The sequence below is a fragment of the Nerophis lumbriciformis genome, linkage group LG36 (assembly GCF_033978685.3).
Source record: "Nerophis lumbriciformis linkage group LG36, RoL_Nlum_v2.1, whole genome shotgun sequence".
Taxonomy (NCBI): domain Eukaryota; kingdom Metazoa; phylum Chordata; class Actinopteri; order Syngnathiformes; family Syngnathidae; genus Nerophis; species Nerophis lumbriciformis.
Window position 1 is genome coordinate 10,276,460 of NC_084583.2, and position 23,434 is coordinate 10,299,893.

General features: G+C 40.7%; 1 protein-coding gene across 5 annotated transcripts in view; it reads left to right on the forward strand.

Annotated features, from left to right (window-relative positions):
• The window catches only part of scyl1 (SCY1-like, kinase-like 1), a 115,715-nt gene that overhangs the window by 57,082 nt on the left and 35,199 nt on the right, over positions 1–23,434 (forward strand). For all 5 annotated transcript variants that reach the window (XM_061930457.2, XM_072912468.1, XM_061930458.2 and 2 more), the window contains exons 11-16: positions 6,735–6,923; positions 8,270–8,345; positions 12,436–12,618; positions 14,565–14,695; positions 19,730–19,804; positions 19,889–20,179. In XM_061930457.2, coding sequence (XP_061786441.1) covers positions 6,735–6,923; positions 8,270–8,345; positions 12,436–12,618; positions 14,565–14,695; positions 19,730–19,804; positions 19,889–20,179 — 945 coding nt within the window. The remainder of the gene's footprint in view (positions 1–6,734; positions 6,924–8,269; positions 8,346–12,435; positions 12,619–14,564; positions 14,696–19,729; positions 19,805–19,888; positions 20,180–23,434) is intronic.

Here is a 23,434-nt window from a genome sequence, read left to right on the forward strand (position 1 = left end):
TACAGTTGGTCGCTACATCTGTAAGTGCAAGTTAAAGCTCTACTATGCAAAGCGAAAGCCATTTATCAACAACATCAAGAAACGCCGCCGGCTTCTCTGGGCCCTAGATCATCTAAGATGGACTGATGCAAAGTGGAAAAGTGTTCTGTGGTCTGACGACTCCACATTTCAAATTGTTTTTGGAAATATTCGACATCGTGTCATCCGGACCAAAGAGGAAAAGAACCATCCAGACTGTTATCGACGCAAAGTTCAAAAGGCAGCATCTGTGATGGTATGGGGGTGCATTAGTGCCCAAGGCATGGGTAACTTACACATCTGTGAAGGCGCCATTAATGCTGAAAGGTACATACAGGTTTTGGAACAACATATGCTGCCATCTAAGCGCCGTCTTTTTCATGGACGCCCCTGCTTATTTCAGCAAGACAATGCCAAGCCACATTCAGCACGTGTTACAACAGCGTGGCTTCGTAAAAAAAAGAGTGCGGGTACTTTCCTGGCCCGTCTGCAGTCCAGACCTGTCTCTCATCGGAAATGTGTGCCGCATTATGAAGCGTAAAATACGACAGCAGAGACTGTTGAACGACTGAAGTTCTACATAAAACAAGAATGGGAAATAATTCCACTTTCAAAGCTTCAACAATTAGTTTCCTCAGTTCCCAATCATTTAAGTGTTGTTAAAAGAAAAGGTGATGTAATACAGTGGTGAACATGCCCTTTCCCAACTACTTTGGCACGTGTTGCAGCCATGAAATTCTAAGTTAATTATTATTTGCAAAAAAAAATAGTCTATGAGTTTGAACATCAGATATCTTGTCTTTGTAGTGCATTCAATTGAATATGGGTTGAAAAGGATTTGCAAATCATTGTATTCCGTTTATATTTACATCTAACACAATTTCCCAACTCATATGGAAACGGGGTTTGTACATCAACTATATGATTTGTCTGAGTGGCTGGACAGGACAGATTAAAATGAATATATATATATAATTTTTAATTTTAATTTTTTTTTAATCGATTTTATTTTATTTTTATTTTTTTATTGATTAAGAATCGTTACAACTAAGAATCGCGATTTGTTCGAAAATCAATTTTTCGACACCCCTAGTACACATGTATATAAACAGTTTAGATGTATAATTTTTGGCACAACCTTTGCAAGGGGCCCAAAGTGTTGAAAGAACCAGATAGAAGCACCACAAAAAAATTAAAAGCTTTGTATAAGTGATATAATGGTGATGTAAGTGTCTATATTAGCTACATTAGCCTACTATCAAAATGACTGTGTCGCAGGCTGACACAAATCTTTGTTGACACAAATATAAAAATGTTATATTTACTCTACACATTTTTACAACATTGGAAAACATTAGGAACACAGAGGCTTTTCAGAGGGTGAGATAACTCCTGGAAATGACTGACTTAGAATGGCCAAAGGTATAGATGTGTGTGTCCACGTTAAAGGAAACAGCAGGTTGTCTTCTTCTAATAGATTTATTACAATTTTTGCAAGCTGGGTAACGTTTGCTGTGGTCTGGAACAACATGGCACACAACTATCAGAAATGCAGCCAATATTACATGTGTCATGAGACATGCAAATATGAATTATATACACAGAGGACATAAGTAAAGTAATATAAATAATCTCAAATATACCTACAAATGAGGCATAATGATGCAATATGTACATACAGCTAGCCTAAATAGCATGTTAGCTTCGAATAACTTACAGTCATGGACTGACCAAATATGTCTAATTAGCACTCCACACAAGTCAATAACATTAACAAAGCTCACCTTTGTGCATTTGCACAGTATAAAATGTTTAGTGGACAAAATGAGACAAAGAAGGAGTGGCATAAAACACGTCTTTCTGTGGCAGTTATACATGTAAAACTGTCAAGGACTGCCCAAATTAGTAGGACAAAACGGCCCTCGCCAAATACTCATCAGTGAAGCATAAACGCAAACATACTAAACAGTGGGCTTTCTAACAATTAGTACGGTTTGTCCTCCTACACCAGGGGTGGGCAACCTTTACCAGTCAAAGAGCCATTTTGACCAGTTTCACAAATTATAGAAGACAATGGGAGCCGCAAAAATATTTTGAAATTTTAACTGAAGTAACACGGCATACACATTTTTTTTGTTGCTTTGTGCTATGTATAATCCAGGGGTCTCAGACATGCTGCCCTCACCTTTATGTGGAATTTGAAAGCTGGTGTGGCACGCGGGTTTTAAATGAATGGCGTTTGAATGCGTCATGCGTCATGCGTCATGCGTGCCGTGATGGCACAGCAAATAGCACCCACTACAGCCAGCGTGCCTGAACAGCCACATATGGAGCTTCCGCTTGCTCACGTAGGTGACAGCAATGCATACTTGGTCAACAACCACACAGGTTACACTGACGGTGGCGGCATAAAAAAAAACAACTTTAACACTCTTACTAATAATGCGCCACACTGTGAGCCCACACCAAACAAGAATGACAAACAAATTTCGGGAGAACATCTGCACCGTAACACAACATAAACACAACAGGACAAATACCCAGAATCCCATGCAGCCCTAACTCTTCCGGGATACATTATATACACCCCCCCCCCCCCCCCCCCCCCTACCAAACCCCGCCCACCTCAACCGACGCACAGAGGGGAGGTTGATGTGTGAGGGAGCAGGGTTGGGGTGGGGGCGGGGTTTGGTGGTAGCAGGGGTGTATAATGTAGCCCGGAAGAGTCAGGGCTGCATGGGATTCTGGGTGTTTGTTCTGTTGTGTTTATGTTGTGTTAAGGTGCAGATGTTCTCCCGAAATATGTTTGTCATTCTTGTTTGGTTTTGGTTCAAAGTGTGGCGCATTATTAGTAAGAGTGTTAAAGTTGTTTTATATAACTACCGTCAGTGTAACCTGTGTGGCTGTTGACCAAGTATGCCTTGCTGTCACGTACGTGTGCAAGCAGAAGATGTATATTGTATAACAAGTTGTGGGCTGGCACGCTGTTAATACAGACTGTAGAGGGCGCCAAATGTTGCACCGTCATGACACGCTCTTATTATAGCCGTAAGGGTGAAAATCGGTGAATATTAATCCCGGGAGTTTTCTATGAGAGGCACTAAAATCCTGAAGTCTCACGGGAAAATTGGGGGGTTCAGCAAGTAAGCTGCTGAGCCGCATCAGAGTGATCAAAGAGCCGCATGCGGCTCAGGAGCCGCGGGTTGCCGACCCCTGTCCTACACAAACCATATTAAAACTAGTAAAAAAAATTCAATTTTTATACATTTTTGAAAAAGCTCCAGGGAGCAACTAGAGCGACGTGGCTCGCCGACCCTTGACCTATACAATAATGCTACCAAACGTAGCTATCCCTTTTAGACCTGGCAGCCTGAGGGGCAACTGTAGCCCACATATGATAACAGTTGTGCCCGCAGGTCAATTATGTTTACACATTTAAAAAAATCGGGGCGCTCGATAGATAGCTCGCTGAAAACAAACGTGTGTGGGACTGATTCAGAGGAAGTGTGCGGAAGGAAAAAAAACCTCAACACATCAAACCTTCTCAGCAAGCTGAAATGCCAGCATCATGTTTGTAATGCTGCCCCAAATACAGCAGCAAAGAAGCTGTGCACAAACTACAGTGAAGTCTAAATGTAAAAAAATAATAGGGAAAAATGTTTGTGCATTCATACAAAAAATATTTGCAAATTATTTTAAAAAATTAGGGGGAAAAACTGCATGGTTTTGCCGTAGTCTTAAATGAGCCTCAATGTGGGTGAGCAGCTACAGTGGTGGTCAAAAGTGTACATACACTTGTAAAGAACATCATGTCATGGCTGTCTTGACTTTACAATCATTTCTACAACTCTTATTTTTTTGTGATAGAGTGATTGGAGCACATACTTGCTGGTCACAAAAAACATTCATGAAGTTTGTTTCTTTTATGAATTTATTATGGGTCTACTGAAAATGTGAGCAAATGTGCTGGGTCAAAAGTATACATACAGCAATGTTAATATTTGCTTACATGTCCCTTGGCAAGTTTCACTGCAATAAGGCGCTTTTGGTAGCCATCCACAAGCTTCTGCTTGAATTTTTGACCACAAAATTGCTGCAGTTCAGCTAAATGTGTTGCTTTTCTGACATGGACTTGTTTCTTCAGCATTGTCCACACATTTTAAGTCATTCTAAAATCTTTTATCCCAAGAACATCATAACTACCGTCAAGCATGGTGGTGGTAGTATTATGCTATGGGCCTGTTTTGCTGCCAATGGAACTGGTGCTTTAAATGGAACAATGAAAAAGGAGGATTACCTCCAAATTCTTCAGGACAAGCTAAAATCTTCAGCCCGGAGGTTGGGTCTTGGGCGCAGTTGGGTGTTCCAACAGGACAATGACCCCAAACACACCTCAAAAGTGGTAAAGGAATGGCTAAATCAGGCTAGAATGAAGGTTTTAGAATGGCCTTCCCAAAGTCCTGACTTAAAGGTGTGGACAATGCTGAAGAAACAAGTCCATGTCAGAAAACCAACACATTTTGTCAAGAGGAGTGGTCAAAAATTCAAGCAGAAGCTTGTGGAGGGCTACCAAAAGTGCCTTATTGCAGTGAAACTTGCCAAGGGACATGTAAGCAAATATTAACATTGCTGTATGTATACTTTTGCTCATATTTTCAGTAGACCCATAATAAATTTATAAAAGAAGCAAACTTCATGAATGTTTTTTGTGACCAACAAGTATGTGTTCCAATCACTCTATCACAAAAAAATAAATGTTGTAGAAATGATTGTATAGTCAAGACTAGGGATGATGTTTGATAAGAAATTGTCGAGTTCGAGCCTATTATCGTATCCTCTTATCGAACCGATTCCTTATCGATTCTCTTATCGAGTCCATATAGGTTGTTGTATATGGAAAAAAAACACACAATATTTGGTTTAACAAAAGCTCACTTTTGTTATATAAGAAAAAAATAAAATCTAATAAATAAATAAATATTGACTGTTACGAAGGTCCTGAGTAGTCTTGGGTTCAATCCCGGGCTCGGGATCTTTCTGTGTGGAGTTTGCATGTTCTCCCCGTGACTGCGTGAGTTCCCTCCGGGTACTCCGGCTTCCTCCCACTTCCAAAGACATGCACCTGGGGATAAGTTGATTGGCAACACTAAATTGGCCCTAGTGTGTGGATGTGAGTGTGAATGTTGTCTGTCTATCTGTGTTGGCCCTGCGATGAGGTGGCGACTTGTCCAGGGTGTACCCCGCCTTCCGCCCGATTGTAGCTGAGATAGGCTCCAGCGCCCCCCGCGACCCCAAAGGGAATAAGCGGTAGAAAATGGATGGATGGATGTTACCCCCCTAAAAAAAATAAAATAAAATAAATAAATATTGACTGTTGTTACCCAAAGTATATTAAGTGGGATTTTTCAGAAAAACAAATATATACAGTAACACAAAAACAACCTGTCTCTGTGATCACTATAGGTGTATAAATAATAATATAGTGTTAAATAAAATCAGTCCCTTGGGCACAAAACTTAAAATAATACAGCTCTCTAAAAAGTGCACTTCTGCTGCTATTGGAACATAACTGTTTGTTATGATGCTTTGACATTTTTGCACTTTATTTCTTTATTGAAAGAAAATTCTATGAAGAGAAAAGTTGTTTGCAAATGTGGTTACAATGCTAAAAAAATTAAAAGTTAAAGCTAAAAAAAGAAATACACTTTATTGAGTTAACATTATTTCTTTATAGGGGGAAAGATGTGATGTTATGAGCTTGGCTAGGGAATATAACAACTACACTACCCAGCATGCAACGGGAGTGAGGAGCATGCGCGGTAGCCCCGAAAAGTGTTGTTGCATGTCGCCACGCCGGCAGCTAAGAATGAGGTTATGAGCACGCTGTGAAAGTAAACGTCAAGAACTTAGCCAACACGCCTCGTCTGCATTATTTATAATTAGACAGACAACACATATACAGTGTGATTTTGTTTTGTTTACAAGGAAAGAAAAAGTTAAAAAAGGGAGATATGTTGTATATATATATATATATGTATGTGCTGCGGTTGCTTTAAGAACGTTGCGACAGCTGCCGTAAAGGAGGTGCGTTGCTAGCCTGGTTGCTATGTTTCCGGTTGGTTGTAAAAGTGTTTGTCATGTGTTTGTACCCTGCTCAAATCTCTCAGTAAAGTTATTCATTGGATTATACCTTTTGTTTTGAACTTTATTACACCTTGGAGCGCTTTTTCCGGTCCATTGTTTTTCCTGCTTTCCCTATCTGCGCCTAATTACTGAGCTACGTGACGTCATTTCATGTGATGTCTCAAAGGGCATTTCTGGTCAGGACGGGATTCGAATAAAGAACCAACTCTTTTTCTTTACTATATTGGTCTCGATAACGGGTACCAGTTCTCAAAAAGGGATTAGAGTCCGAGGACTCGGTTCTTTTCTTATCGTACAACCGGGAATACCGGTTTCGAGTATCATCCCTAGTCAAGACAGCCATGACATGATGTTCTTTACAAGTGTATGTACACTTTGGACCAGGACTGTATATCCGCTGTGGAGGAAAATGTCTTTGCACAGTGTTTGCATCTTGCTTGTAAGCAAAGCTTTTAGAGACAGATCAGACTTTCTCTGTTAAATAGACAATCTGTGTTACAGAGCAGTACAATACCGTCCTGAAGGAAGAAATTAGGTTTTTAACCGCCTTGATCTAATCCTTCTCTTCACAGACCCGACAGCGAGTTCTGATTTCTGCCTTCTCACGAGCAACAAAAGACCCCTTTGCAGCGTCGCGCTCCGCCGGCGTTCTGGGCTTCGCCGCCACACACAACTACTACAGCCTGACGGAGGTTGCCGCCCGCATTTTGCCTACGCTCTGTGCCATCACTGTGGACCCTGACAAGAGCGTCAGGGAGCAGGTACTCCATGACGTACGGTTGTTAAAGGGGAACATTATCACAATTTCAGAAGGGTTAAAACCATTAAAAATCAGTTCCCAGTGGCTTATTTTATTTTTTGAAGTTTTTTTCAAAATGTTCCCATCACGCAATATCCCTAAAAAAAGCTTCAAAGTGCCTGATTTTAACCATCGTTATATACAACCGTCCATTTTCCTGTGACGTCACATAGTGATGCCAACACAAACAAACATGGCGCATAGAACAGCAAGCTATAGCGACATTAGCTCGGATTCAGACTCGGATTTCAGCGGCTTAAGCGATTCAACAGATTACACGTGTATTGAAACGGATGGTTGTAGTGTGGAGGCAGGTAGCGAAAACGAAATTGAAGAAGAAACTGAAGCTATTGAGCCATATCGGTTTGAACCGTATGCAAGCGAAAACGACACGACAGCCAGCGACACGGGAGAAAGCGAGGACGAATTCGGCAATCGCCTTCTAACCAACGATTGGTATGTGTTTGTTTGGCATTAAAGGAAACTAACAACTATGAACTAGGTTTACAGCATATGAAATACATTTGGCAACAACATGCACTTTGAGAGTGCAGACAGCCCAGTTTTCATCAATTAATATATTCTGTAGACATACCCTCATCCTCATATTCTTCTCTTGATCATCTTCGGTGGCATAAGGGACGGTGTGAGCCAAGACTTCCAGGGGGTTTAGCTCGCTCGTCTGCGGGAACAAACTGCAGCCATCGCTTGCCGTGCTACCGAGGTCCTTTGTCCCTGAATTGCTCACACACTCCGGCAGATTCAATGGGGGTCTGGCGGCAGATTTCTTTGACTTTATCGTTGGAAATGCATCTGCTTTGATTGTCGCTGGATATCCACACATTCTTGCCAGCTCTGTCGTAGCATAGCTTTCGTCGGTAAAGTGTGCGGAACAAACGTCCAATTTCTTGCCACTTTCGCATCTTTGGGCCACTGGTGCAACTTGAATCCGTCCCTGTTCGTGTTGTTACACCCTCCGACAACACACCGACGAGGCATGATGTCTCCAAGGTACGGAAAACAGTCGAAAAAACGGAAAATAACAGAGCTGATTTGACTCTGTGTTTGAGAAAATGGCGGATTGCTTCCCGATGTGACGTCACGTTATCGCTCCGAGAGCGAATAATAGAAAGCCGTTTAATTCGCCAAAATTCACCCATTTAGAGTTTGGAAATCGTTTAAAAAAATATATGGTCTTTTTTCTGCAACATCAAGGTATATAATGACGCTTACATAGGTCTGGTGATAATGTTCCCCTTTAAGAAACATGGAAACATAAGTAACGTCTTACTCTGCTGTCCTTACCAGGCTTTCAAAGCCATCAGGAGTTTTCTTTCCAAGCTGGAAACTGTGTCAGAAGATCCAACAAAGCTGTCTGAGATAGGTAAGAAACAGCTGCCTTCTGCTTTTATCAATGACTTATTTGTGACTGTAACCTCAGAAAGGGTTGCTTTATTTAAACTCTGTGTCATGTTCGTCCTTCGTTTTCGAAGATGACCAGGTGACTTCACGTTGATTTGTGTGTGCGAAGATGGCTAAAGAGGCCAATCCTTGCGCGGAATGACCGGCTGCAGTGAGGGCAGGTTATGGCTGGGGGGTGGCTGGCAGAGAGGGAGGAACTGTCTCTGGTCTTGCGGAGCTGTCGCTTCTGTTCGGCTTCATGGATGCGTTTTTCCTCGAAGTCTGCAACACCATGCCAGACTGCAGAGCGCCAGTTTGAACGGTGTTGGGCATCGGCTTCCCATATCTCTGGGTCCAGACCACAGCCCTTGAGGCTGGCCTTTAAGGTGTCCTTAAAGCGTTTCCGCTGTCCGCCGCGTGAGCGCTTTCCATGGTGCAGTTCACCGTACAGGAGCATTTTTGGTAGGCGTTCATCGGACATGCGGCAGACATGGCCACCCCATCTCAGCTGGAAACGCTTGAGGATGGCATAGATGCTATCCATCTCAGCCCTGAGGAGGACCTCGGTGTCTGGGATCTTGTCCTGCCACCTGATGTTGAGCAGCCTCCTGAGGGATCTCGTGGAAGGCGTTAAGCTGTTTAGCATGCCGGCTGTATACAGTCCAGGTCTCACAGGCATACAGTAGGACAACAGCACGGTAGACCTTAAGTTTGGTCCGTAGGCTAAGCCCTCTGCGCTCCCAGACAGAACTGCGGAGTCAGCCAAATGCAGCACTTCCATGCGCAATCCTATGCATGACCTCCTCGTCGATGTTTACCCCGCGTGACAAGGTGCTACCCAGGTAGACAAACTTTTCAGCAGCTTTGAGGTTCTCACCATTTACGAGGGGCTCAGTGTACAGGTCTCCAGGAGCAGTTTGATGCACAACAACTGTTTTCTTTGTACTGATGGTGAGTCCAAAGTCTGAGCATGCTGTGGCAAAGTTGTTCATGCTCCATTGCATTTCCAGCTCGTTGGAAGCATTCATGGCACAGTCGTCCGCAAAGAGAAAGTCGTGAACCTTGGTGGTCTGTACTTTTGTCTTTGCCTGGAGTCTTCGCAGATTAAACAGCGCAGGTCGATCCCCATGTCCCCAGACCGGAAAGCATCTGTCAGCATGGCTGAGAACATCATACTGAACAGAGTGGGTGCCAGAACACAGCCTTGTTTGACTCCATTTTCTACATGGAAAGGCTCAGATGATGCGCCGTTGTCTTGGACTTGTGCCTGCATTCCATCATGGAATTCACGGACCATGTTTATGAAGATGTTAGAGCAGCCAAACTTGGCCATGATCTTCCAGAGGCCCTCTCGGCTGACAGTGTCGAAGGCCTTCGTCAGATCTACAAAGGTTGAGTATAGAGTGACGTTCTGTTCTCTGCACTTCTCTTGGAGTTGGCGAGCGGCGAAGATCATGGCCACTGTACCACGACCCTGCCTGAATCCGCATTGGCTCTCCGGTAGGAGGTCTTTGTGTTCGAGATGTTCCGTCAAGCGGTTTAGCAGAATTCTGGCCAGGATCTTTCCTGCTACAGACAGCAGAGCAATGCCGCGGTGGTTGTTGCAGTCCTGCCTGTTGAGTTATTTAAATTCTATGTGTACCTGTTAGATTACTGATAATCTGCCCCGCTGATGCAAAATAAATAATAATACAGTAGTATTATTCGTAGTAGACTTGCATCTCAAATTAAAGGGGAAATGCACTTTTTTTGGATTTTTTGCTATCATTCACAATCATTATGAGAGACAAGAAGACAACATTTTTCATTCCACTTTCTGACAGAAAATTCGTCTCGTTCTTGGTAGCTAGCAGTGCAGCTAATGGGAGCAAACAATTCTACCACTGAGTAACTTTAAAGATGCATTCAAAAACTGTCAACAGTGCTTCATTTACATTCCGTAACCTGTATAATAATCAAACTGTAGCAACATTGTTTTTGTATGAGAGAACACTGAGGAACTCTCTTTCGAGCGTAGTAACACGTGCTTGCTACGGTATTAGCCATCGCCGCTAACTACAGCAAGAGATAAATTAGCTTCTACGTCGATATGAAACGAGTTTGCAATGCACAACACAATAAGATAAACTGAAAAACATGAACAATCATATTATAGTATCTGTAAAGTATTATTTCATGTTTTGTTTGTACACGGCTAGCTCGATTGTACTGCGTGTATCATGATCAATAATAAAGTGACTCACAGTTGTCTGTTTGGTCCAGCTGGCCGGGGACATTTATTACGGTTATTTGGCTAAGCACTCTATTTATGTAGAAATAGAATGGCTTCAAAGTTCACATTTTTCAGCTTCCAGTCACTTTTACTTCACTCTCTCAGCTTCCGTCTTCTCCACCGTTTCACTCTTCCTTCGTGCTCGCTTCTATAAGCAGCAGTTCATCCTCAGTATACTCAGCTTAAAAAAGATAAGGTTCTAAATCCTCATTTGTCCAAAAATAGTCGTCTTCGTTGTTTGTTACCAAGTCTGCCATGATAAGTACACACACAAGCGTTTTTGAAGTAGGAACACACATTGTCGAAAGTGCGCTGCTATGGAAACGGTAATAAATGCCTCGAAGAATTGGTTCTGGCAATGATTAAAACGATCACAATACAGTAAATATTGTACATATTACATATTGTTATGAAGGTGTCTGTTACTACATTATATATATACTTGCAGTGTGTATATTGTACATATTACATATTGTTATGGAGGTGTCTGTTACTACATTATATATATACTTGCAGTGTGTATATTGTACATATTGTTATGAAGGTGTCTGTTACTACATTATATACAGTATATACTTGCAGTGTGTATATTGTACATATTACATATTGTTATGAAGGTGTCTGTTACTTCACTAAATATATATACTTGCAGTGTGTGTATTGTAAATATTACATATTGTTATGAAGGTGTCTGTTACTTCATTATATATATATATATATATATATATATATATATATATATATATATATATATATATATATATATACTTGCAGTGTGTATATTGTACATATTACATATTGTTATGAAGGTGTCTGTTACTACATTATATATATACTTGCAGTGTGTATATTGTACATATTACATATTGTTATGAAGGTGTCTGTTACTTCATTATATATATACTTGCAGTGTGTATATTGTACATATTACCGGTACATATTGTTATGAAGGTGTCTGTTACTACATTATATATATACTTGCAGCGTGTATATTGTACATATTACATATTGTTATGAAGGTGTCTGTTACTACATTATATATATACTTTGAGCGTGTATATTGTACATATTACATATTGTTATGAAGGTGTCTGTTACTACGTTATATATATATTTATACTTGCAGTGTGTATATTGTACATATTACATATTGTTATGAAGGTGTCTGTTACTACATTATATATATACTTGCAGTGTGTATATTATACATATTACATATTGTTATGAAGGTGTCTGTTACTACATTATATATATACTTGCAGTGTGTATATTGTACATATTACATATTGTTATGAAGGTGTCTGTTACTACATTATATATATACTTGCAGTGTGTATATTGTACATATTACATATTGTTATGAAGGTGTCTGTTACTACATTATATATATACTTTGAGCGTGTATATTGTACATATTACATATTGTTATGAAGGTGTCTATTACTACATTATATATATACTTGCAGTGTGTATATTGTACATATTACATATTGTTATGAAGGTGTCTGTTACTACATTATATATATATACTTGTAGTGTGTATACAAAATGTTGATGGAGGGTTTTGAAGGCTACAACTGTGACTCCCATTAGCCGCATCTTCCTAGCATTTTTTTATCATCTTTACAATCCCCTCGCCCCCATTATGTTGTTTCTCATAATGATTGTGAAAGATTGGCAAAATTCCCCCCAAAAAGGTGCAGTTCCCCTTTTAAAGTCCCCGGTGTCATTAATGTTTTTAATTGTAATGTTCTTGATTCTTGTCACTGTTAAAAGATGTATACTTCTTCTTGTCCTGCAGAAAAAGATGTCGGCTCTTGTGCTCAGCCTGCTGGAACCTCGTCCGGCTGGACCGGCTGGGCTGTGACCGGCATGTCCTCGCTGACATCCAAGTTAATCCGTAACACACCAGGGACAGAAGGTGACAGCAGTGGGCCTCCCAATGTCGCCAGCGCCACCCCCGACAGTGCCGATACAGCTCCTGGTAAGCCACGGACAACTAATGATTTTGTAACGGTATCAAAATGTCATGGTACAATATTGTCACCGCACTGAGGACATGTATTAAAGGGGAACATTATCACAATTTCAGAAGGGTTAAAACCATTAAAAATCAGTTCCCAGTGGCTTATTTTATTTTTCGACGTTTTTTTCAAAATTTTACCCATCACGCAATATCCCTAAAAAAAGCTTCAAAGTGCCTGATTTTAACCATCGTTATATACACCCGTCCATTTTCCTGTGACGTCACATAGTGGTGCCAATACAAACAAACATGGCGCATAGAACAGCAAGCTATAGCGACATTAGCTCGGATTCAGACTCGGATTTCAGCGGCTTAAGCGATTCAACAGATTACGCATGTATTGAAACGGATGGTTGTAGTGTGGAGGCAGGTAGCGAAAACGAAATTGAAGAAGAAACTGAAGCTATTGAGCCATATCGGTTTGAACCGTATGCAAGCGAAACCGACGAAAACGACACGACAGCCAGCGACACGGGAGAAAGCGAGGACGAATTCGGTGATCGCCTTCTAACCAACGATTGGTATGTGTTTGTTTGGCATTAAAGGAAACTAACAACTATGAACTAGGTTTACAGCATATGAAATACATTTGGCAACAACATGCACTTTGAGAGTGCAGACAGCCCAATTTTCATCAATTAATATATTCTGTAGACATACCCTCATCCGCACTTTTTTCCTGAAAGCTGATCTGTCCAGTTTTGGAGTTGATGTCAGCAGGCCAGGGAAGCTAGGGTTGATATTCTTCTCTTGATCATCTTCGGTGGCATTAGGGACGGTGTGAGCCAAGACATCCAGGGGGTTTAGCTCGCTCGTCTGCGGGAACAAACTGCCGCCATTGCTTGCCGTGCTACCGAGGTCTTTTGTCCCTGAATTGCTCACACACTCCGGCAGATTCAATGGGGGTCTGGCGGCAGATTTCTTTGACTTTATCGTTGGAAATGCATCTGCTTTGAGTGTCGCAGGATATCCACACATTCTTGCCATCTGTGTTGTAGCATAGCTTTCGTCGGTAAAGTGTGCGGAACAAACGTCCAATTTCTTGCCACTTTCGCATCTTTGGGCCACTGGTGCAACTTGAATCCGTCCCTGTTCGTGTCGTTACACCCTCCGACAACACACCGACGAGGCATGATGTCTCCAAGGTACGGAAAACAGTCGAAAAAACGGAAAATAACAGAGCTGATTTGACTCGGTGTTTGAGAAAATGGCAGATTGCTTCCCGATGTGACGCCACGTTGTGACGTCATCGCTCAGAGAGCGAATATTCGAAAGGCGTTTAATTCGCCAAAATTCACCCATTTAGAGTTCGGAAATCGGTTAAAAAAAATATGGTCTTTTTTCTGCAACATCAAGGTATATATTGACGCTTACATAGGTCTGGTGATAATGTTCCCCTTTAAAGATCTAAAAACATTATTTGGGAATGTCCAGCGGGCCAGATTGAAAAGCTCAGCATGTGGCCCCCAGGCCTTAATTTGCCCAGGTCTGCTCTAACCACTAGGACACTGAGCAGCAAAACAATGACGTAGCAACATTTGCTCAGTTCCACTTGTAGTCCCTGGGCAGGTAAGACCCAGACAGATACAAATATAATATTAAAATAAAAAAATAGACAGAGTAAACTAGCAAAAGCATAGAACAAGAGCGCTTAATCCACCGTGAAACATCCATTCTTCTGATTTAAACTTGGCAAAAGCGCTTGCTCGCACTGTGCAGGGGATCATGGGAGATGTGGTGCACTTCTCAGGCTGGCCCATTTACGAGCGCCAGAAAAAAACCACACTGACAGCAGAACTCCCAGTTGTTGTTTGATACCGTCACATGCCACCGATATTGCAATATTTACAATAGTGTGAGAACCCTAGAACACCTCCTGTAAAGCTGCATGTATTGTGTCTCAGGTTCCTTGGAGAAAGATCCACATGCCTCCATGCCCCACTCAAGCACAGTGAAGCAGAACCTCAAAGTGGAGGAGGAGGAGGAGGAGCCAGGAGAGCGCTGGGACGACGAGGAGGACTGGGGGAGTTTAGAGGTAGCGTACCTGTATGCTCTGTTCTCAACTTGTTTCAGTGGATAGTAAGTCTATGTACTCTGGAGATGACATCATACTGGTCCCAGGGTTCACTTCAACGTTAGGGAGACCCAACATTGTTGATGCTGTTGTATAAAGGAACTTAGACCTCTGCAAACACATTGGCAGATCCTTGCATTGATATTTTACCCTTGCTAGCAAACATAGAAAGTTGTGATTGACATAACTGAGGCGTCTCTCAAGGCCCCCCTTTAAGTCCTCTTCTTTTTTTTGGCAGGCTTTTTTCGTGATGTGATTTATGTAACTAAGGTGTTGCTGTATCTTCTTCATATGCATTAACTTGAGTTATACTAGTGGTGTTCTTCAAGGTTCCATTTTAGGTCCTCTCTTTTGCATCATTTTGGCTATTCAGTTCAGTTCAAAACGACTTTTGAGAGACGCTCATTTTTGCAGAAGGCCTTTAAAAACGCTACAACACTCAAAATACATCCATCCATCCATCCATCCATCCATCTTCTTCCGCTTATCCGAGGTCGGGTCGCGGGGGCAGCAGCCTAAGCAGGGAAGCCCAGACTTCCCTCTCCCCAGCCGCTTCGTCCAGCTCTTCCTGTGGGACCCCGAGGGGTTCCCAGGCCAGCCGGGAGACATAGTCTTCCCAACGTGTCCTGGGTCTTCCCCGCGGCCTCCTACCGGTCGGACGTGCCCGAAACACCTCCCTAGGGAGGCGTTCGGGTGGCATCCTGACCAGATGCCCGAACCACCTCATCTGGCTCCTCTCGATGTGGAGGAGCAGCGGCTTTACTTTGAGCTCCCCCCGGATGGGAGAGCTTCTCACCCTATCTCTAAGGGAGAGCCCCGCCACCCGGCGGAGGAAACTCATTTCGGCCGCTTGTACTTGTGATCTTGTCCTTTCGGTCATAACCCAAAGCTCATGACCATAGGTGAGGATGGGAACGTAGATCGACCGGTAAATTGAGAGCTTTGCCTTCCGGCTCAGCTCCTTCTTCACCACAACGGATCGATACAGCGTCCGCATTACTGAAGACGCCGCACCGATCCGCCTGTCGATCTCACGATCCACTCTTCCCTCACTCGTGAACAAGACTCCGGGGTACTTGAACTCCTCCACTTGGGGCAAGATCTCCTCCCCAACCATAAAAGTTATGAACAGAATCGGTGACAAAGGGCAGCCTTGGCGGAGTCCAACCCTCACTGGAAACGTGTCCGACTTACTGCCTGCAATGCGGACCAAGCTCTGGCACTGAGCATACAGGGAGCGGACTGCCACAATCAGACAGTCCGATACCCCATACTCTCTGAGCACTCCCCACAGGACTTCCCGAGGGACACGGTCGAATGCCTTCTCCAAGTCCACAAAACACATGTAGACTGGTTGGGCAAACTCCAATGCACCCTCAAGGACCCTGCCGAGAGTATAGAGCTGGTCCACAGTTCCACGACCAGGACGAAAACCACACTTCCTCCAGAATCCGAGGTTCGACTATCCGGCGTAGCCTCCTCTCCAGTACACCTGAATAGACCTTACCGGGAAGGCTGAGGAGTGTGATCCCACGATAGTTAGAGCACACCCTCCGGTTCCCCTTCTTAAAGAGAGGAACCACCACCCCGGTCTGCCAATCCAGAGGTACCGCCCCCGATCTCCACGCGATGTTGCAGAGTCTTGTCAACCAAGACAGCCCCACAGCATCCAGAGCCTTAAGGAACTCCGGGCGGATCTCAAAATACAGTAGACCAAAATCCAATGAATACTGTAGAGCAGGGGTCCCCCAGCTATTTTCCACCAGGAACCGGTTTAGTGTATGCATTAATTTCACGGACCGGCTTTCCAGGTGTGGCAGATAAAAACTGCAACAAAATGAGCATGAAAAATCAACTCACTATGACGCTGAAGTTGTGGGAGCCCTAGGCGGGTTTCTTTGCGGAGAGATGGTCCCCCGCATGTTGATGGCATATACTGTATACCAGTGTTTCTTAACCATAGGGCCGAGGCCCAGTGTTGGGCCGCGAGCGCCCCCTAGAATGTAATATATGTGCTTTTCATCTGGGGTCGTATAGGCAGCAGTTGTAATACACTTTACCACCACTTGTGGCAGTAATGACAATGTAAAACCAACAGAAGAAGTCTGGCGTTAATGTCATAGAGAAATTCCTTAAGCGCAAAAATTATGACTAAAGTGGTGAAGCTGTATTTTCATTTGCACTTTAATTTTATCGACAGTTTAGTTAAGAAACGTATTATTAATTTATTTATTTATTGTAGCACACTATATTGTTTATTTGGTTAGTACTTCTTTTTCAAATCAGCCTGACCTAAGCTTTAGGTTTATTTGTTAAATTAGTAATATAATCTTTGTGATGAACACATGCTTTTATATCATTTGACAAGGCAGTAAACTGTAGGTAGGTTAGCTATAATTATTGAATAGGATCAAAATGAAGAATTAGATGACTAATTCAGTGTTAATATTGGAGTGGTCCCCAGGCTCCTCTGTAGGGGAAAAGTTGGGTCCCGAGGTCAAAAAGGTTAAGAACCCCTGCTATATACAAGGACCCTGCAGATGGAAATGAGCCTTTGGCTACAATCTGGCACATTAACATTTTATATGTTCATTAATGTGCATTGTCCCATGTACTATAACAAAGTAGTTGTAATATACATCTATTAACAATCTTATTGGTGTGTTTATTAATGTACTATAACAAAGTAGTTGTAATATACATCAATTAACAATCTGATTGGTGTGTTTATTATGTACTATAACAAAGTAGTTGTAATATACATCTATTAACAATCTGTGTGTTTATTAATGTACTATAACAAAGTAGTTGTAATATACATCTATTAACAATCTTATTGGTGTTAATGTACTATAACAAAGTAGTTGTAATATACATCTATTAACAATCTGTGTGTTAATGTACTATAACAAAGTAGTTGTAATATACATCTATTAACAATCTTATTGGTGTTAATGTACTATAACAAAGTAGTTGTAATATACATCTATTAACAATCTTATTGGTGTTTATTAATGTACTATAACAAAGGAGTTGTAATATACATCAATTAACAATCTTATTGGTATTATTAATGTACTATAACAAAGTAGTTGTAATATACATCTATTAACAAACTTATTGGTGTTTATTAATGTACTATAACAAAGTAGTTGTAATATACATCTATTAACAAACTTATTGGTGTTTATTAATGTACTATAACAAAGTAGTTGTAATATACATCTATTAACAAGCTTATTGGTGTTTATTAATGTACTATAACAAAGTAGTTGTAATATACATCTATTAACAAACATATTGGTGTTTATTAATGTACTATAACAAAGTAGTTGTAATATACAACTATTAACAAACATATTGGTGTTTATTAATGTACTATAACAAAGTAGTTGTAATATACATCTATTAACAATCTTATTGGTGTGTTTATTAATGTACTATAACAAAGTAGTTGTAATATACATCTATTAACAATCTTATTGGTGTTTATTAATGTACTATAACAAAGTAGTTGTAATATACATCTATTAACAATCTTATTGGTGTTTATTAATGTACTATAACAAAGTAGTTGTAATATACATCTATTAACAATCTTATTGGTGTGTTTATAATGTACTATAACAGAGTAGTTGTAATATACATCTATTAATCTTATTAGTGTGTTTATTAATGTACTATAACAAAGTAGTTGTAATATACATCTATTAACAAGCTTATTGGTGTTTATTAATGTACTATAACAAAGTAGTTGTAATATACATCTACTAACACGCTTATTGGTGTTTATTAATGTACTATAACAAAGTAGTTGTAATATACATCTATTAACAATCTTATTGGTGTGTTTATTAATGTACTATAACAAAGTAGTTGTAATATACATCTATTAACAATCTTATTGGTGTGTTTATTAATGTACTATAACAAAGTAGTTGTAATATACATCTACTAACAAGCTTATTGGTGTTTATTAATGTACTATAACAAAGTAGTTGTAATATACATCTACTAACACGCTTATTGTTGTTTATTAATGTACTATAACAAAGTAGTTGTAGTATACATCTATTAACAAGCTTATTGGTGTTTATTAATGTACTATAACAAAGTAGTTGTAATATACATCTGTTAACAATCTGTGTGTTTATTAATGTACTATAACAAAGTAGTTGTAATATACATCTATTAACAATCTTATTGGTGTGTTTATTAATGTACTATAACAAAGTAGTTGTAATATACATCTATTAACAATCTTATTGGTGTGTTTATTAATGTACTATAACAAAGTAGTTGTAATATACATCTACTAACAAGCTTATTGGTGTTTATTAATGTACTATAACAAAGTAGTTGTAATATACATCTACTAACACGCTTATTGTTGTTTATTAATGTACTATAACAAAGTAGTTGTAGTATACATCTATTAACAAGCTTATTGGTGTTTATTAATGTACTATAACAAAGTAGTTGTAATATACATCTGTTAACAATCTGTGTGTTTATTAATGTACTATAACAAAGTAGTTGTAGTATGCATCTATTAACAAGCTTATTGGTGTGTTTAGTGGGACAGGCCAAAGTTAAGTGGGAGAAAATGCGGTGTATTATAAATTAAATAATGTTTCTAAGCGGCCCGGTAGCGATAGCGTCACAGACCGGTGGTTGGGGACCACTGCTGTAGAGGACATTGGTTGTCAGTAATGTAGGAAAGGAGACTAATAGTGACGGGGAAAGTCTGGCCCCCCAGTCCTTAGCTTTGTGGTACAATTGATTTGAATATAAGTATATTCAAGTTTCATTTCTACAGCCTAGTTCCTGGGTAGTAGTCATGAAATATGAGGACTATGCTCACTATTGTGAGCGTCTATATGTTGTTGATTATTTGGAATGTTCCTTGAGTAGTAGTCATGAAATATGAGGACTATGCTCACTGTTGTGAGAGCCTATATGTTGTTGACCATTTGGAATGTTTCCCACAACAAGCAAACTGAGAAGGATGATTGGAACAAGGACTGGTCTGGAATGACGTCATCCAAGAAGAATGCCAGCGATGGAGGAGTAGGTCTCCCTTTAACCTGCCTTCAAAGACTTGTAGATGGAAACTAGCCCACTGACATAACTGCCACCATGTCACTCATGTAGGCAGGCCGCATGGCGTCCAGTGTGGCGGTGAAAAAGCAGAGTTCGGACTGGAGCAGCTCAGGCTGGGACGCCGACGACAGCTGGTCCAACGAGAAGGAAGGCCAAGGGCAGAGTTCTGCTGGCGAGGAGGGCTGGGGCAACGACTGGGCCGAGGAGGAGACGGACCTGGCCGCCACATCTCTGCCTGAGGGGGTCCGCTTAGCCAGCGACTACAACTGGGACAGCAGCAGTGTGAGCAAGGGGGCTAACCACAACGACCTGTTTGCCTCTGTGGCACAGAGAAATGCCATGGTGAGCACCGAGAAGGTAGACCTGCAGAAGGTCAGGCTTTTTAATACAAGAGTCTTAGTCTAGGACTAGATATAACAATCTAAGTCTATGATCACGAACAGATCAGGTTTATTAATACAAGTCTTAGTCTAGGACTAGATGTAACAATCTAAGTCTATGAGCACGAACAGATCAGGCTTATTAATACAAGAGTCTTAGTCTAGGACTAGATGCAACAGTCTAAGTCTATGATCATGAACAGATCAGGCTTATTAATACAAGAGTCTTAGTCTAGGACTGGATGCAACAATCTAAGTCTATGATCACGAACAGATCAGGTTTATTAATACAAGTCTTAGTCTAGGACTAGATGCAACAAACTAAGACTATGATCACGAACAGATCAGGCTTATTAATACAAGAGTCTTAGTCTAGGACTAGATATAACAATCTAAGTCTATGATCATGAACAGATCAGGTTTATTAAAACAAGAGTCTTAGTCTAGGACTAGATCTAACAATCTAAGTCTATGATCACGAACAGATCAGGCTCATTAATACAAGAGTCTTAGTCTAGGACTAGATGTAACAATCTAAGTCTATCAGCACGAACAGATCAGGTTTATTAATACAAGAGTCTTAGTCTAGGACTAGATGTAACAATCTAAGTCTATGATCACGAACATATCAGGTTTATTAATACAAGAGTCTTAGTCTAGGACTAGATCTAACAATCTAAGTCTATGATCACGAACAGATCAGGCTTATTAATACAAGAGTCTTAGTCTAGGACTAGATGTAACAATCTAAGTCTATGAGCACGAACAGATCAAGCTTATTAATACAAGAGTCTTAGTCTAGGACTAGATGTAACAATCTAAGTCTATGAGCACGAACAGATCAGGTTTATTAATACAAGAGTCTTAGTCTAGGACTAGATGTAACAATCTAAGTCTATCAGCACGAACAGATCAGGTTTATTAATACAAGTCTTAGTCTAGGACTAGATGCAACAATCTAAGTCTATGATCACGAACAGATCAGGCTTATTAATACAAGAGTCTTAGTCTAGGACTAGATGCAACAAGCTAAGTCTATGATCACGAACAGATCAGGTTTATTAATACAAGTCTTAGTCTAGGATTAGATGCAACAATCTAAGTCTATGATCACGAACAGATCAGGCTTATTAATACAAGAGTCTTAGTCTAGGAATAGATATAACAATCTAAGTCTATGATCACGAACAGATCAGGCTTATTAATACAAGAGTCTTAGTCTAGGACTATATGTAACAATCTAAGTCTATGATCACGAACCGATCAGGCTTATTAATACAAGAGTCTTAGTCTAGGACTAGTTGCAACAATCAAAGTCTATGATCACAAACAGATCAGGCTTATTAATACAAGTCTTAGTCTAGGACTAGATGCAACAATCTAAGTCCATGATCACGAACAGATCAGGCTTATTAATACAAGAGTCTTAGTCTAGGACTTGATGCAACAATCTAAGTCTATGATCACGAACAGATCAGGCTTATTAATACAAGAGTCTTAGTCTAGGACTAGATGTAACAATCTAAGTCTATGTGCACGAACAGATCAGGCTTATTAATACAAGAGTCTTAGTCTAGGACTAGATGCAACAATCTTAGTCTATGATCACGAACAGATCAGGCTTATTAATACAAGAGTCTTAGTCTAGGACTAGATATATACAATCTAAGTCTATGATCACGAACAAATCAGGTTTATTAAAACAAGAGTCTTAGTCTAGGACTAGATGTCTATGATCAGGAACAGATGAGACTACTGGGATGAGAGGCACAACATCTTCTAAGACAAACCAAGCAGTCCAGTTGTGTTGATTGAATGACCTGAGATGTCAATGACCTGATGAATGACAACCTTCATAGACCATACAAGACCTTCATAGACCATACAAGACTGCTAGCTAAATTCTCAAAAAAGGCATTAAAACTGTGTATTGATCACCAGATACAGTGCCTAACTAAGTGATTTGATCACCTGTCATAACAACGAGGAAAATTACATATTTTTGCAATATTTAGAAATATACTGTATATTATTAAATATGTGTTTGTCTATTGACAAGTTAAAAAAGCCATATAAACATAATAGTCATGCTTCAAAGTTTGCGGCTTCACTCAATTGTGTAAAAACATAAAATAATAATAAACATTAAATTGCCTTAATTTGCTAAAAATATCAATACAGGGCTTCACGGTGGCAGAGGGGTTAGTGCATCTGCCTCACAATACGAAGGTCCTGAGTAGTCTTGGGTTCAATCCCGGGCTCGGGATCTTTCTGTGTGGAGTTTGCATGTCCTCCCCGTGACTGCGTGGGTTCCCTCCGGGTACTCCGGCTTCCTCCCACCTCCAAAGACATGCACCTGGGGATAAGTTGATTGGCAACACTAAATTGGCCCTAGTGTGTGGATGTGAGTGTGAATGTTGTCTGTCTATCTGTGTTGGCCCTGCGATGAGGTGGCGACTTGTCCAGGGTGTACCCCGCCTTCCGCCCGATTGTAGCTGAGATAGGCTCCAGCGACCCCAAAGGGAATAAGCGGTAGAAAATGGATGGATGGATGGATCAATACAGGTACTAGAGTAGTATGGCCTCAACTAGACCAAATCAATTGGTATGAGTATCGTGGGCCCTGATTGGCTCAGCCTCAGACAGCATTACTCCATTGGATTAAAGGAGTGTAAAGGTGACTATGCAGGTGTTCTTTCTACTGGACTCTCATTAGGTTATTTGTATGATCTCGCTATGAAAATATTCAATGCAATGAATTTACAACCGCCATGCCAGGGACCAATTAACTGCAATGAACGAGGGTTGACTGTGACCAGAAGAGAAATCAATAGATTTTATGGCCTTCCTTGGTCTGAATGACAAAACATCTTTTTGTCAAGAAATGCACGTTAGCAACTCCAATTTGACATCTTAATCTTTAATTCTTTTGTTTGTATAACGGTGCATTTACAAATTTAAAAATGACTTTATTGCTAGCGTATTAACCAGAAGAACATTAATTTCGGGTAACTTTGGCATGAACCAAACATTGGGTGGTAGTGTACTACTGTGCTCCTTTTCAACGTACAATTTGCCTGATTTTTGCATACCGCTTAACAGATAGTCACACAACTTTTGTAGAGGATTACTGCAGGCGCCAAAATATAACCCATGACCTTTAGATGCCTATCTCGATCAGTGTTTTTCAACCACTGTGCCGTGAGATACAGTCTAG